General features: G+C 35.0%; 1 protein-coding gene across 1 annotated transcript in view; it reads right to left on the minus strand.

The window, feature by feature from the left end:
• The window catches only part of PIGK (phosphatidylinositol glycan anchor biosynthesis class K), a 134,484-nt gene that overhangs the window by 61,486 nt on the left and 57,416 nt on the right, over positions 1 to 15,582 (minus strand). The window contains exons 4-9 of the mRNA XM_012442760.2: positions 14,745 to 14,880; positions 12,456 to 12,567; positions 9,534 to 9,630; positions 9,008 to 9,125; positions 8,699 to 8,809; positions 2,127 to 2,299 (exon numbers count right to left, since the gene is read on the minus strand). Of these exons, the coding sequence (XP_012298183.1) occupies positions 2,127 to 2,299; positions 8,699 to 8,809; positions 9,008 to 9,125; positions 9,534 to 9,630; positions 12,456 to 12,567; positions 14,745 to 14,880 (747 nt within the window). The remainder of the gene's footprint in view (positions 1 to 2,126; positions 2,300 to 8,698; positions 8,810 to 9,007; positions 9,126 to 9,533; positions 9,631 to 12,455; positions 12,568 to 14,744; positions 14,881 to 15,582) is intronic.

Consider the following 15,582-nt stretch of genomic DNA (forward strand, 5'->3'; position numbering starts at 1 on the left):
ATAAACGAAATTACATCAAGCTAAAAAGCTTCTGCATAGCACTGCATAGCAAAGGAAACAATCTTCAAAGTAAAGAGACAACGTACAGAATGAGAGAAAATACTTGCAATTTATCCATCTGATAAGCAATTAATAATCAGAATATATAAGGAATCCGAAACAACAGCAAAAAGAAAAAAAACAGTCTAATTATAAAATGGGCAAATGATGTGAATAGATATTTCACAAAAGAAAACATATATATGAAAACATGCTCAAAATCACTAATCATCAAGGAAATGCAAATCCAAACTCCAAGGTATCATCTCACCTCAGTTAGCTTATTAAAAAGACCATAAAATAACAAATGCTGGCAAGGATATGGAGAAAAGGAACACTCATACACTATTGGTGGGAATGCAAAATAGTACAGTCATTATAGAAAACTGTATGGAAGTTGCTCAAAAAATTAAAAATAAAACTACCATATGATCCAGCAATCCCACATCTAGCAAGATATCCAGAAGAAAGGAAATCAGTATTATTGAAGCATTCTCTGCACTCCCATGTTTATTGCAGCAGTATTCACAATAGCCAAGATATGGAATCAAGATGTGTCCATCAACAAATGAATGGATAATGAAAATTATTTATATATACAATAAAATGTTATTTAGCTATAAAAAAGAATAAAATCTTGTTATTTACAACAACATGGATGGAACTGGAAGTTATTGTTAAGTGAAATATGCCAGGCACAGAAAGACAAACATCACATGTTCTCATTCATATGTGAGAGTAAAACAAGTGGATGTCAACAAGGTAGAGAGTAGAATGGTGATTACCAGAGGCTGGGTAGGAAAAGTGTTTGAGAGGAGAATGAAGAGAAGTTGGTTAAGGAGTATAAAAATACAGTTAGATGAAAGACATAAGTTCTAGTATTTGATAGTACGGTAGGGAAATCATTGTTAACAATTTAGAGTGTATTTCTAAATATCTAGAAAAAAATAGTAAGGAACCCAACACAAAGAAGAGACAAATGTTTGAGATGATGGATATCCCAGTTACCCTGATTTGATCATTAAACATTGTACGCAGGTATCAAAATATCACATGTACCCCAAAATATGTATAAATATTATATATCAATAAAAAAATAAGAAACTGTTATAACTAGCATCAAAGAAAAGCATCTTGTGCCAATGTTTGAATTTATTCCTACAACATTCTCAATTACAAATCTTTGAAATTTTCAAAACTGACTAACATGGTGAAACCCCGTCTCTACTAAAATTACAAAGAATTAGCCAGGCATGGTGCATGCACCTGTAGTCTCAGCTACTCAGGAGGCTGAGGCAGGAGAATCCCTTGAACCAGGGAGGCGGAGGCTGCAGTGAGCAGAGACTGTGCCACTGCACTCCAGTCTGGGCAACAGACTGAGACTCTGTTTCAAAAAAAAAAAAAAATTGTATATGTTGCCATTTTGTAATCCCAAAAAGTTCCCTGTAGTGTGAGTTGCTAATAGATAGCCACAGACAATCACAAATAACAGAGTTTCATGGCTAACAACATATGCTATTATATATTTCAAGAAAGTAGCTATTAACTGACCCATTATTTATTTCTAATAAAGTAGTTTACCTTTAAAAATGATTACAGAGAAAATAAAACAGATTATAAGTATTTCTAAAATCCGCTTACCCAAAGTGAACTAATGTCTCTCAAATTCCTCTCTCTTACAAATGTCCGTACTCACTCACACACAATTCACTCCCCAAGGCAGTACCTGGCTTACACTTCTCATTCCTTTCCCTGATGAATCACCAGGAGGCCTAACAGAAAATGATGGCTCTGGGATAGGCAGTTACGGGGAAAGTTTTAGGCCTTTTAGGCAAGTCTCAAATTGAACTACTACCAAGACTGTATTTTGGAGCTCCAACATAATCCTAATGATGATCTTAGTTTCCATGAATATTTGTAGTTTTTACCTATAAATCTGAAAAGCATACAGCCTACATAAAGTGAAGATTGGGTATAAATATGCAATTTTACTTACAAACACCAACTTTTGCCTCTTAATATAGTTTCATAAAATGAACAAATTGTGAGACTAGTATTCTGTTCAAATAATGGTTTAAGATGAATACCTGCTTTCCATGATTTCTGAATCCTGTTGCAAATTAATAGTCTCTGTTGTAATTTCCACTTTCCGTACACTTCCAAAGAAATCAGTTATCAGTACATTTTTAGGATCCCTCTGAAAAAGATCAGTCCGATGTCCAGGAGTAGACACACACAGACTTTTGGGACACACCTGAAACTGAAAAAATATATAATTATAAATGCATGCATCCACAGATATATAACATTTATTAAATTCAATGACATAATACAGTAAACTATAGTGTATTTTTAAAACTCTCCCAACCTAAAGAAGACATGCACTCTAAAGAGCTTAAAGTTTCATTCCTATCATAATGCTTAGCATTTAAAAAAAAAACTATATAGACATTAGGATTTTTCTTATTAGACAGCAACAGACAATCACAAATAACAAAGTTTCATGGCTAAAAACATATGCTACTATATATTTCAAGAAAGTAGCTATTAACTGACCCATTACTTATTTCTAATAAAGTAGTTTACCTTTAAAAATGCATGTAAAAAAAACTATACAAACATTAATGTTTTTTAAATGAAGAAAACATTTAAGTGGAGTTGCTCTGGATTTCAGGAAGTTGAAGCACAGCCTCCCTACTGCATATCCTCTTGCTCTCTGTTGTACTCCTATGTAGCATTTTATATATCAAAGCACTTTCTTAGTGTATATTTGATGAAAATAAACCCAACCCACTTCTACAAATACTCCAGTGCTCCAAAGAAAACAATCTGAAAAACCAAAACTTCACTGTAAAACAGACACCACAATAATTTTTGTGTTAATCTTATCACTGATATTCCAGGTCAGTGAATTACCAAGGACAGACACATATTCATTCACTCAGCAAAACATAAAAAGTGTTTATTACATAGAATTCAGACTGTTACTTTCCATAGAGGATGCAAAGACTGATAAGACATGATCCTGTCCTCAAGGATTTAAGTCTAGTTAGAGTTGAATAAACATAACAAGGTAGAAAAAAATGATGTCAAGTCTCACTTCAGAAAAGGATAAACTTCTTGCAGTTTGAGGATGGGAAAAAAAACAGAGTGAAATTAAAGCTATTTTTTGAAGGAAAATGAGAAGTTACTGGTGGGAAATAAGAGCATTCCTAATAAAAGAGCAGTTGCAGAGATGTGTAAAGCAAATGATTTCGTTTGGCTGAAGCTCAAGAACTATGAAGAAAAATAATATAGGCCTGCTAGGAAGGGTCCAGGCACATAGCACCTATCCACCTGTGGAGATAAGACTGTCTGCACTGGCAATCATCATATGAAGGAAGAAAGGTGGAGAAGGGTAGAGCAGATACAACTTGTAAAACACAGTGTTCCAATAACTGTGCTAAGCAATTTGCAGATATTCTCATTTAAGCCTACCAATAACTCTGAGGTACACAAAAGTTATATCTCCACTTCAAACAAAGGTTCAAAGAGATTAAGTAATTTACCTAATACCACACTGCCAGCAATCCTTGTCATCCCTATTCAGGAAAGCAGTACAAGAAAACACAAAGAACTCAAGATATAAATTAAATGGAAAAAAAAATAAAAAGCCAAACAGGAATAACACATGGAAGATTGGAGAAAAAAATGACAGATAAAATAAAATAAGCAGAGTTAATATTGAAGTCCCAAGAACATTGAAGACTTCTTGGGTATTCCTGTATGAGCAACTTGATGGGCTTTCTCAGGTACCAGCAGAAGAAAACATATAGTATAGTCAAATGGGCCTGGGAAACACTGAATAAAATTATCTTATTTTTTGCTGCCAAAATAAACATACTTCCCCTTATTATGAAGTCACTCCTTTAAAAACTTTTATCATATCAGTCTGAGTTCCTTAGCTCAAGTGACACAATAACCCACAGGTCCTATAGTACTCAGTTTACATTTTCAATAATCTTCTTCAATTACAGAATGCCCACACTCTAGCCAGGCCATTAGCAAGATAAGAATCATCTATTATTCCAACTTCTGTGTGTTTGCACTGTTATACTTCCCTAGAGGTTGCTATACTTCTCTTCCTTCAAACCATCCTTCCTTCAAGCTATTATCAAAGATAAGGACCATCTATTATTCCAACTTCTTCTGTGTGTCTGTGGGTATTCTATTTCCATAGAGTATGCTATACATCTTCTCTTCCTTAAAACCTGTACTTACCTTCTCCAAGAAAAAATTATCACTAATCTCACTATATTTAAAGGAGCCATACAAATGTGCATTTGTTGTCATGTCCTTTCATTCATTTAGCAGATATTCAGTGAGCATCTACAAATAAACCAGGTACTATAAATAAACCATCTCTACAAATAAACCAGCTCTGTGGAGTGTAAGATGAATATAACATGGTCCCTACACCTCTTATTCAAGAAACTCAAAGCCTTGAGGAAACATCATAAATATAAACAATTACAGTGCAATACTGAAAGTATAATAAAGGTATAGGTTATATGTTCACAAAGGAAAAAAATATTACCTAGAGGGTCCAGACATTTCACATAACAGGTAATGCTTTATAAATATGCTCTTCAATTGTTACCAATGACACTAGAAACTTTTAAGGGGCTAAGTACCAGGTCTTCGAATTTTGCTACTCCTAAAGCAACTAACATAGATAGTACTGTGAATACAGCTGATATTCAACAAATTTTACTATATACATATACTCTAATAGAAAACAGATATTATTACACAATTGAGCTAGAGATAGGTTAAATCACTGCCCTAGCAAACTGCCAGAAAATGAATCATTCCTATTAAGATTACAATAGTCGTCATTAAATTTTTAAAATAAAGGTGTTAGGGTAAGATGAGATAAGTGAGGAATGTTTATTAAAGACTAAATAGCAGTTATGAGCAATACAAAAGTTAGTTTCCTCAATCTTTCCTCTATAATTTCAATAGAAGTATTTTTAAAATATCCATTAGACATTCAATGTGCAAGGTACATGTATTTAAACTTTTGAGACAGCACATTGTGCCTTACATAAAATATACAATGTATAATCCAAAAATGACAATAAATTTTTAAATTAAAGTAATTGGAACTATGTAACACTAATTTTTTTTTTACAGTTAATGTTGCATTATCACAGGTTTTAACATTCAAATTCATATGAAGATTTAATAAGCATCAAAATATATAATCTTCAAAAGCAAGTTAGAAAGTAGCTGATATTGTTTGGCTGTGTCTCCACCCAATTCTCATCTTGAATTGCAGCTCCCATAATTCCCACATGTTATGGGAGGAACTCAGTAGGAGGTAACTTAATCATGGGGGTAAATCTTTCCTGTGCTGTTCTCGTAACAGTGAATAAGTCTCACAAGATCTGATGGTTGTATAATGAACAATTCCCCTGTACATGCTCTCTTGCCTGCCAGCATGTAAGATGTGCCCTAGTGCCTCCTATGCCTTCCACAATGGTTGTAAGGCCTCCCCAGCCATGTGAAACTTTGAGTCCATTAAACCTCTTTTTTGTTGTTGTTTTATTTGTTTCTCTGTTTTTTTTGAGACAGAGTTTCACTTTGTCACCCAGGCTGGAGTGAAGTGGTGCAATCTCAGCTCACTGCAACCTCTGCCTGAGAGAGAGAGAGAGAGAGAGAGAGAGAGAGAGAGAGAGAGAGGAAGAAAGAACTAAAAGTGCGGAAGTGACTTTGGTACCGGGTAACAGGTAGAGGCTGGAACAGTATGGAGGGCTCAGAAGAAAAGATGAAGACGTGAAAAAATTTGGAGCTTCCTAGCAACTTGTTGAATGGTTTTAATCAAAAAGTCCAGGCTGAGGTGGTCTCAGATGGAGATGAGGAACTACTGGGAATTGGAGCAAAGGTGATTCTTGCTACGCTTTAGCAAAGAGACTGGCAGCATTTTGCCCCTGCCCTAGAGATCTGCGGAACTTTGAAATTGAGAGAGATAATATAGGATATCTGATGGAAGAAATTTCTGAGCAACAAAGCATTGAAGAGGAGACTTGGGTGCTGTTAAAAGCATTCAAGTTTATGTATTCACAAAGATATGGTTTGGAATTGGACCTTATATTTAAAAGGGAACCAGAGCATTGAAGTTCAGAAAATTTGCATCCTGACAATACAATAAAAAATAAAAATCCATTTTCTGAGGAGAAATTCAAGCCTGCTACAAAAATGTGCATAACTAATGAGAAGACAAATACAAGGAGCCAAATGTTAATTGCCAAGACAATGGGGAAAATGTCTCCAGGGTGTGTCAGAGACCTTCACAGCAGCCCCTCCCATCATAGTCCCTGAAGCCTAGAAGAAAAAAATGAGTTTGTGGGCTGGGCCCAGGACTCCCTGAACTGTGCAGTCTATGGACTTCATGTCCTGTGTCTCAGCCACTCCAGCTGTGGCTAAAATGGGCCAAGGTACATCTTGGCCCATAGCTTTAGGGGATGCAAGCCCCAAGCCTTAGGAGCTTAAATGTGGTGTTAAGCCTGCCGGCGCACAGAATCAAGAATTGAGGTTTGGGAACCCCCACCTAGCTTTCAGAGGATGTATGGAAATGCCTGGATGTCCAGGCAGATGTTTGCTGCAGGGGCAGGGCCCTCGTGGAGAGCCTCTGCTAGGGCAATGCAAAAGGAAAATGTGGGGTTGGAGGCCCCACACAGAGTCCCCACTGGAGCACTGCCTAGTGGAGCTGTAAGAAGAGGGCCACCATCCTCCAGACCCCAGAATGGTAGCCACTGACAGCTTGCACTGTGCACCTGGAAAAGCCACACACTCTCCATGCTAGCCCATGAAAGCAGCCAGGAGGGGGGCTATACCCTGCAAAGACACAGGGGCGGAGCTGCCCAACGCCATGGGCACACCTCTTGCATCAGTGTGACCTAGATATGAGATATGGAGTCAAAGGCCATCATTTTCGAACTTTAAGGTTTAATGATTGCCCTATTGGATTTCTGACTTGCATGGGGCCTGTAGCGCCTTCGTTTTGGCCAATTTCTCCAAAGTGGAACAGGTATATTTACCCAATGCCTGTACCCCCGTTGTATCTGGGAAGTAACTAACTTGCTTTTGATTTTGCAGGCTCAAAGGCAGAATGGACTTGTCTCAGAAGAGACTTTGGACTTTTGAGTTAATGCTGAAATGAGTTAAGACTTTGGGGGACTGTTGGGATGGCATGATTGGTTTTGAAATCTGAGAACATGAGATTTGGGAGGCGCCAGAGAAAGAATGATATAATTTGGCTCTGTCCTCACTCAAATCTCATCTTGAATTGTAGGTCCCATAATTCCCACATGTCATGGGAGGGACCCAGTGGGATGTAATTTAATCATGGGGGCAGTTACCCTCGTGCTATTCTCATGATTGTGAGTGAGTTCTCACGAGATCTGATGGTTTTATAAAGGGCAGGTCCCCTGCATATGTTCTCTTGCCTGCCTCCGTGTAAGATGTGCCTTTGCTCCTCCTTCACCTTCTGCCATGATTATGAGGCCTCCCCAGCCATGTGGAACTGTAAGTCTGTTAACCCTCTTTTTCTTTATAAATTACCCAGTCCCAGGTATTTCTACATAGCAGTATGAAGATGGACTAATACAGTACTTTTATCAAAGTTTACAACCTATAGCAGTAGGCTTCAGAATCTTACAGTAAAACCCCTTTAATAAATGACAGCTTACCTAAAAGATTTATATATGATTAAAAAGATCAATACAAAGCTTTTGACTGAAGTGCTAGAGGGCAGAGCCCTGTCTACTCAGTTTCCCCTTCACTCTAAGTCCAATGAAGGCAGAAATGGCATCTGCCTCTTTCATTAGGAACAGCCAGTGCTTGGCACTTAGCAAACTCAAGAAATGTTGGTGAAAGAATAAACAGACTATAAATTAATGAAAAGAATGAAAGTCATTGACACATAATAAATTATCCAGTCTAGAATTGTTGTTTCAAGCTTTTTGTTATGCCTACTTTCAACAGGAACCTTAAAGTACATTTAATTAAAAAGAATCAGCACAAAAAAAACTCAGGAAAAAATCTAAACTAAATTCAACAAGTCATGTGAAAAGACTTTACTATAAATTGTAGGGCCCACAAAAATATGTAAGCAAAGGTCTCTCTTTTCCAGGAGCTTCCCATTCAGTGAGAAAGACTTATATTCAATTAGTAAGGTAAATAAAAAACAGTCTGTGGTAAATATTACAAATGAGAAATAAAGGTCTATGGAGGCTCTGAAAAAAAACAGGAAATTCCCACATGGAAGAATTCAGGGAGACTTCCTGAAGGAGATACAATCTGAGGTGGCCCCTGAAGAATACATAAAATTTCAAAAGGTGAACTTAAAAAAAGTACATTTCTGGTAAGGAAAAAAAATGAGTAAATGAAGGAAAACAGTAACATACTTCAGGCCTCTTGTAGAGAGAGAGAGAGAGAGAGAGAGAGAGAGAGAGAGATACCTTCTATAAAGGTAAAAGGTAGATAGCAAATAGTATTAAAAGCTATAATTCAACACATAAAACAGTACCCTCTAGTAGTACAAGGAATAATACACTTCTTTTCACATTAAAGTTAGCATACCTATGTGCTATAATCAAATCAAGTGAATACTTACAAGGTCATTCATGTTAGTTTGGCTAGCTGGGTTAATTTCTTCCAAAAATTCCAAGACATAAAATGTGTATCTATCCATAAGATGAACTCCAATTGCAGGATCAGGTTGATGCTATGAAAAGGGGAAAAAAATTATTTGTCTAACAATATCATTATAACAAAATGTTTTAAATGTAACCAAAATTTCCTTCTAATGTGTTAGTCTAAGAAAGAACAGATAGATTCATAAAGCATTTAAAGCATTTAATTGATTTCAGAAATAGCTGCACATTCCAAAGACACAGTTTACAAATGGGGAAAATGCACATACCGAGAGTGAATCTTCTCCCACTTGGCTACTAGCTAGAGCCATTATGTTAGGAGAATAAAATCGCTCATACATGGATGCTCCTTGGCAAGTATCAATAATAAACAGTAGCTCATTGTAGCTGAAAGAAAAGTGATAACATCTTTGACAAGAATCATGCTGTAAATCATACACTGACTAATATTTCTACAACACTTTCATAAGATGTTTAAGTCATATCTTAGTCACTTCATTAGCTAAAAGTTTTCAGCAGAATTCCCAACAGAAATTTGACCTTAGAAAAGTTAAAGGTATACATTTGTCCAAGAGATGGGAATCTTAAAAGGTTAACTACTTCATGTTATAGAATAACTGAGTTTTTCTTTGAAAAACAACCCAGTTCAGTGGAAATAACAAATGTAAATTTAAAAGGGTCAAAGACATTGTCAAAATAAGTAAAAAATCTTATAAAATGAAAACTAGAAACCTACTAACCATGTGAAAATTAGGTATGAATATAGCTTATGAAAAGAAGTCATTTGCTAATTACCGTCTTTTCTGCCACATTTGTTCAAAAGCATCTGCAAGTTCTATGTTGGTAATTTCTTCAGAATCTTGAAATTTTAAGAAACCATTTCCACCATGTCCTTGTATAAAGAGTAAAAAAGATCAACAGATCTATTTTTTAATGCAAACTGCATATATCTAGATATATACATTTACTTCATTCATTACAACATTTTAACAACACTTGTTATTTTATACTCTAAAATATATAGTATGAAAACAAATTTTCTACTATGCCAATTAAAAAGAGAAAGATAGACTATATAAAAATAGCAGATATAACATCTTTTAGAGTGTTTCTAACATTCAATTCCAGAAACCTATACTTATACTCTTCCACTGGCTCCATCTTTATCAGAAATGAACTTCCATTCATAAAATGTTGCAAATACCAGGCAAATAGTTTTGGTGAGAAAGAAGCTGAAGACACTAGCTAGTCCCATGGTATACTAGTACTATTTACAATGTATACTTAGAATGAAATTACTACTAACAAGTGCAGTTCTTATTAAAAACTGACATTTTTACTACAAAAAGTGGACCAGAAGATTGTGCTATTTGTACGCAATCTAGAGGCAGGCTGTCTGGATTCAAACGGTAGCTATGCCATGTTAGTTTAGGAAAATAACTTAATCTTTCTAGGCCTGTTTCCTCAGTCATAAGTGAGAAATATATCCATAACACTATCATTATCTTACTTATACAGCTCCTTTGTGGAGATTTTTAAAAGGTACCTTCCATTAGGCATGAAAGTAGGGAAAAAAAAAAAAAAAACTAGTCTCCCCACCCTCCCCCGAGATATATACAGCCCTGCGAGCTTACAAGTAGTTAGTTGACTAGGCCTTTGTGGAATAAAAAAGTACTCCTCCCTCCCATTAGAATACAACCCTGTGGCAGGGCAGATTGCTTAGTAAGTGTAAGCACATACTAGATTTCAGTTCCCACTTAATCTCCTGGCCAGATGCTTGAGTGCACTACAACCCACACAACCACATATGGCAACCCAGAATATCAGCAGCTAAGTCAATGGGCTGCTGTGAGGATGAAATGAGTTAATACACACAGTGATTTAGAATATTGCCTGATATATACTATGCATCCATAAATATTATCATATAATCATAATTATCAAACCTTTTATTCTTTTACAGACACTGGCAACCCTTCTTCCGTAAAAGATCAGGTAGCAAATATTTTAGACTTGAAAGCCATATGGTTTCTATTACAACTACTGAATTCTGCTGTTGTAGTATGGAAGCAGTCACAGAAACTGTAAACCAAATGGATGCAACTGTGTTCCAATAAAACTTCCAAACAGGCAGCCAGTTCACAGGCCCTAGTTTATCAAATCCTATCTTAACTACTGGAATTTGTTCCAAGCCTGCAGTTAACCTGAAAGAGTACCAACAGAATCAGGAAGCAAACAAAATAATAATAATAATAAATCCTTTAGTTTAGTACATCAAATAAAACTAAGCTACAAAACTGCGCTTCACCTTGTTTGCCACAAAAGCTTGAAAATTCCTTGTAATTTTCAGATAAAGTAAAATAAATTTTTTTCTAACTTCATTAACCTATTGAGTTAATTTATAAAGTTTATAAATTGAGTCTTGAAAGTTATAAATGCAACATGATAGAGAAAAGCCACTAAGTAGGCATCATTAACTATCTTGCCATGTGATACCTAAGAATCATTCTGCACCTGTTTTATTATCAGCTGAATGGAATGTCCTCCAAACAATTTATAGAAGATATTTTGATTAACATTCATATTTACTGAATACTATTATAAGACAAGCAACTGGTGATTTTAAAAGGCAAGAAATATACAATCAATGGCATCCTGGAATTCAAAATACAGTGAAGGTAACAGATACCCAAACAATAAAGTAATAATAAGTTAAATGCTATGAAAGAAACGAAAAATTAACATGGGAGTTCAGAGGAAAGTCCAGACCAGCCAAGGAGAAGAGAAATATCGTTGGATAGGAAAAATATAAGCTGTGTTATTCATACCTATTCTGAAGGAGAAAGCAGAAACTATTAATAATTACACGGGACAACAGGTGTAAACTACAACTGTCCCAGGTAATTGGAAACATCAGTCATCCTAGACTTAGAAAGGATGTCATGGAAGGAAGTGACTCCTGAGTTAAAATTAAAAAGATTTGGAATAATCAAGCAGGCAAGTGGATTGAAAAGGTGTCATAAGCAAATGCAAGAGCCTAAACAAATGTTTGAAGGCCAGAAGAGTCAAGCTTGGAAGAGAATTTTGAAAAGTATTAAGAACTAAGACTGAAATTAAATAACATAGCTAAATCATTATATTATTATGTGTTATATACAAGTATATTGTATTATGGTACATATTATCTCTAATATTCCTCAATGTATAATCAAAAGACTACTGTATCTCACATCTGAGGAGTATATCCACAATGCAATTTCATAATCCCAGCCCAGACGAAAACTGAATAAGAATTCTAAAATAAGGCCTAAGTATCTACAGTCAGGTAATCTTTATGTACAGCAAAATTTGAGGTGGAAAACCATTATAAAGTTTTAAGCAGAAGAGGGAAAGATTTGCAATTCCTATTAGACACTTTCACAGGATGATTAACAGGAGAACAAAACCGAAGGATGCTATATAGCAGGATACCAAGCAAAAGGTGCTAAAGTTTACCAAGTCAATAGTAAAAAAAACATATAGAGATAGGGAACAGCACAAAAAGTTATATTGTTTTCAAATATCATTTCAAATAGTTCTAAATCATGGAAAGTATTACTACATGAGAAACCATTTTAATCAAAAATCATTTCATGTGTTTAAATTTCTTTCTATGTGGATTTCTTTTCCAAGAGTTTCAATATATTCTAATATAAAATCTCTAAATTAGGAGATTACCTGTCATATAAATTAGAATGTTGCTTCTATCATCAGAAAGCAGACGTTTTGACCGAGGAGTACTAGGTGGGATCCTCCCAGTTAATACCCTTAAAAAATTCTCCACAGTTACCTGGAGGGGAAAAAAAGAAAAATCAGATCAAATAAAACCTGGGAAATCTTGACAAATTATTTTTTACTTTCAAAAATGTTCCTTCTTCTTTTTCCATATATTACTCAGCATCAACTGAAAATAAAACGCCCGAAACTTATATAACTCAATTAAAATATATTACTTTAAACATACACCTCCAAGTAACTTTGTTACTATATTTAAAAGTACTAAAAACTAACAAAAAAGGCAGAGCATGATGGCTCATGCCTATACACTCAGCACTTTGTGAGGCCAAGGCAAGAGGATTGCTTGTGGGCAGGAGTTCAAGATCAGCCTAGGCAAAATAGCGAGACCCCATTTCTACGCAAACAAAAGAAATGTTTAAAGTAGCCAAGCATGGTAGCACACTCCTATAGTGCTAGCTACTCAGGAGGCTGAGGCAGAAGGATCATTTGAGCCCAGAAGTTCACCAGTGCACTCCAGCCTGGGCAAGAAAGCAAGACTATGTCTCTTAAGAAAAAAAAAAAAAGCAAAGTAAAACTACCTTGGAGAAAAATAAGTTCTAAATTTAAAACCTTAAACGCTATGTGAAGTGCTGCCTTTAAAAACTACTAAAAAGGTGCAAAATTATTAATCTGGCTGGGCATGATGGCTCACACATGTCATTCTAACTACTCAGGAGGCTGAGGCAGGAGGATCACTTGAGCCCAGGAGTTCAAGGCTGCAGTGAGCTATAATAGGGCCACTATACTCCTGCTTGGGTGACAGAGCAAAACTCCAGCTCTAAAAAATAAAAATTATTAATCTCTCTGCACAGATAATTCTGTGGGAAGATACGAAATATAAGAATTTTTAAATAAATTCAGCTACATTATTACAGCTAATCTGTATAACTACTTAGTCAACTATAGATTAACCATGAAATAAAATAGTTCCATGTTCACTACTTGGATCACAGGCTCAATCATACCCCAAACCTCAGCATCACACAATATACCTTTGTAACAAACCTGCACATGTATAAACCTTCAATGTGTAAAAACTTCATAACACTTTAAACTAGATTTCCCAATCTAGAATTTCTATCCCTCTAGGATTCTTTGAAGGCATATTTAAAGTTGTAGAGAGTAAAACACTGATTTAAAGCCAACAGCTGAGTCATATATTATGCATATCTATATTTTAAAAGTAGAAAATCTATCCAGTTTTCTTGTTCAACTATTCCCTAGAACATGAGTGTATGAATTATATGTATACACATTTGTGTGTGTGTAAACTGATTTACATTTTTCCTGCAAGACAGCAAAATGCTAATTGTTTTAATAGGACTTCTTGTTGGCCAACAAAGAAGGAAAATTTGGGGGCTATATTTTAAGATGACCAAATAAACAAGTAAAAAGTAAAACACACATGTTTAATTCAATGAGCCAATATTTTTGAGCCCCTGACACAGGCTACAAGTACTTGCCAGCTATATAATACCTAAGATATAGGCCCTCTAGCTTATAGTCTAGGAGGAGATAGATAGGCTTTTAAAATTGTTTCAAAAGCCGTCTGGGAACACACAGGAAATTGTCTAACTTTTGGTAGGCTTGGTAAAAGGGGAAGGATTATCTAAAAAGACTTCACAAAAGAGGACTTCAAATATTAAGCATATTCACAATCTATTAAATTAAAAGTAAAGTTTCAAAGGGACAAAATACAGTGTAATACCAGTTTTTTACATTTACATTTTTATTTCTAATCACATATTCATAAAAAACACTGGAAGCATACTGAAAGTGGTTATTTCTAAGTAGTGAAAATATGAGTGAGTTGTCAGTCACTATAGTTTTTCCACAATTAATACAATTACTAAAACTAATAAACTTAAAATTTTAGGTCAAATATGAAAAATATGTTTCCTATGAAACATATTTACTGTTTAAAAAAATTGACACATGAAACCTCACTATAATACTCTAACATTGAAGCCAATATAGTTTTTCTGTCTTAGATGCAAATGTAAAATGTTCATGTTTTAATATTTTTCCTATGTATCATTGCCTTAATATGAACTCCAGAGACAGTTACATCAAGGCTTAAGTAACAATTAAGTTTAAAGAAAAATAATACAACAATTTTATTCTGCCATTGTTTTAGAGCTTAAAAGTAACAATGCCATTTCAAAAATGTGGCTAGATTAAACAATTTACCTCATAACTTCTATAATCCACTTCCACATCATCTCCATACACATTTAGTTCCATATTCTTGTGACTAAACACTGTAGCTGGTTTGGGATTTCTAGGATTACAGGCCATATCATCTGCAAGCATTAGGACAATGTGACTAAGAAAAAAAAAAAAACTCCAGTAAATATATAATTTAGATAAAAGGAAAAAGTTAAACACAAATTTATTTATGTCATGTAGCAATTGTGTTCATTTTACTCCTCCTTAAAAAAATTAATTTTCAGCTACATATTTGAAGGTACTTTAATTATTTTCTTCATATCCTTATATAGTATATATTTTAAAGTAGAGAAATTAAAGCAATCTGGCATAAACTTATCAACAGAATTTCAAGATACTAATGTTTTTCCGAACAATGTATACTTTATACCATATAGCAAAGGGAAGCTAAAGGAACTGTCTTCCTAAGGCATTGAAAATATTTTTTAGTAAAATTTACATTCTCAAGACACAGAGTCCACATTAAACCATGATGCCCTAAAGATTTAACTTTCAGAATCCCAAATGCTTGAATATAAAAACATGGAACTGATCAGCAAGTATAATCAGTGTAGCACAAGAGCACACCTCTAATCCAATCACTCCTCACAAGATCCACAAATCTATTCCATATCCCTAACACCAACAACAGTCATCTTCTGGCTAGATGCTGGAATAGCGCCCTACCTGGCCTCCTGCTTCTACTCTCACCCTCTTTCAGTTCATTCTTCTAAAAGCCCCCAGAGTGATCTTACTTAAATAAGCCAAATAATAAAATGTTCCCACTTAAAAGTTTCCAAGGACTCCCCATTAGATCTTT

This window comes from Aotus nancymaae, unplaced genomic scaffold (genome assembly GCF_030222135.1).
Source record: "Aotus nancymaae isolate 86718 unplaced genomic scaffold, 86718_ANA_hifiasm-v0.15.2.pri h1tg000007l, whole genome shotgun sequence".
Taxonomy (NCBI): Eukaryota; Metazoa; Chordata; class Mammalia; order Primates; family Aotidae; genus Aotus; species Aotus nancymaae.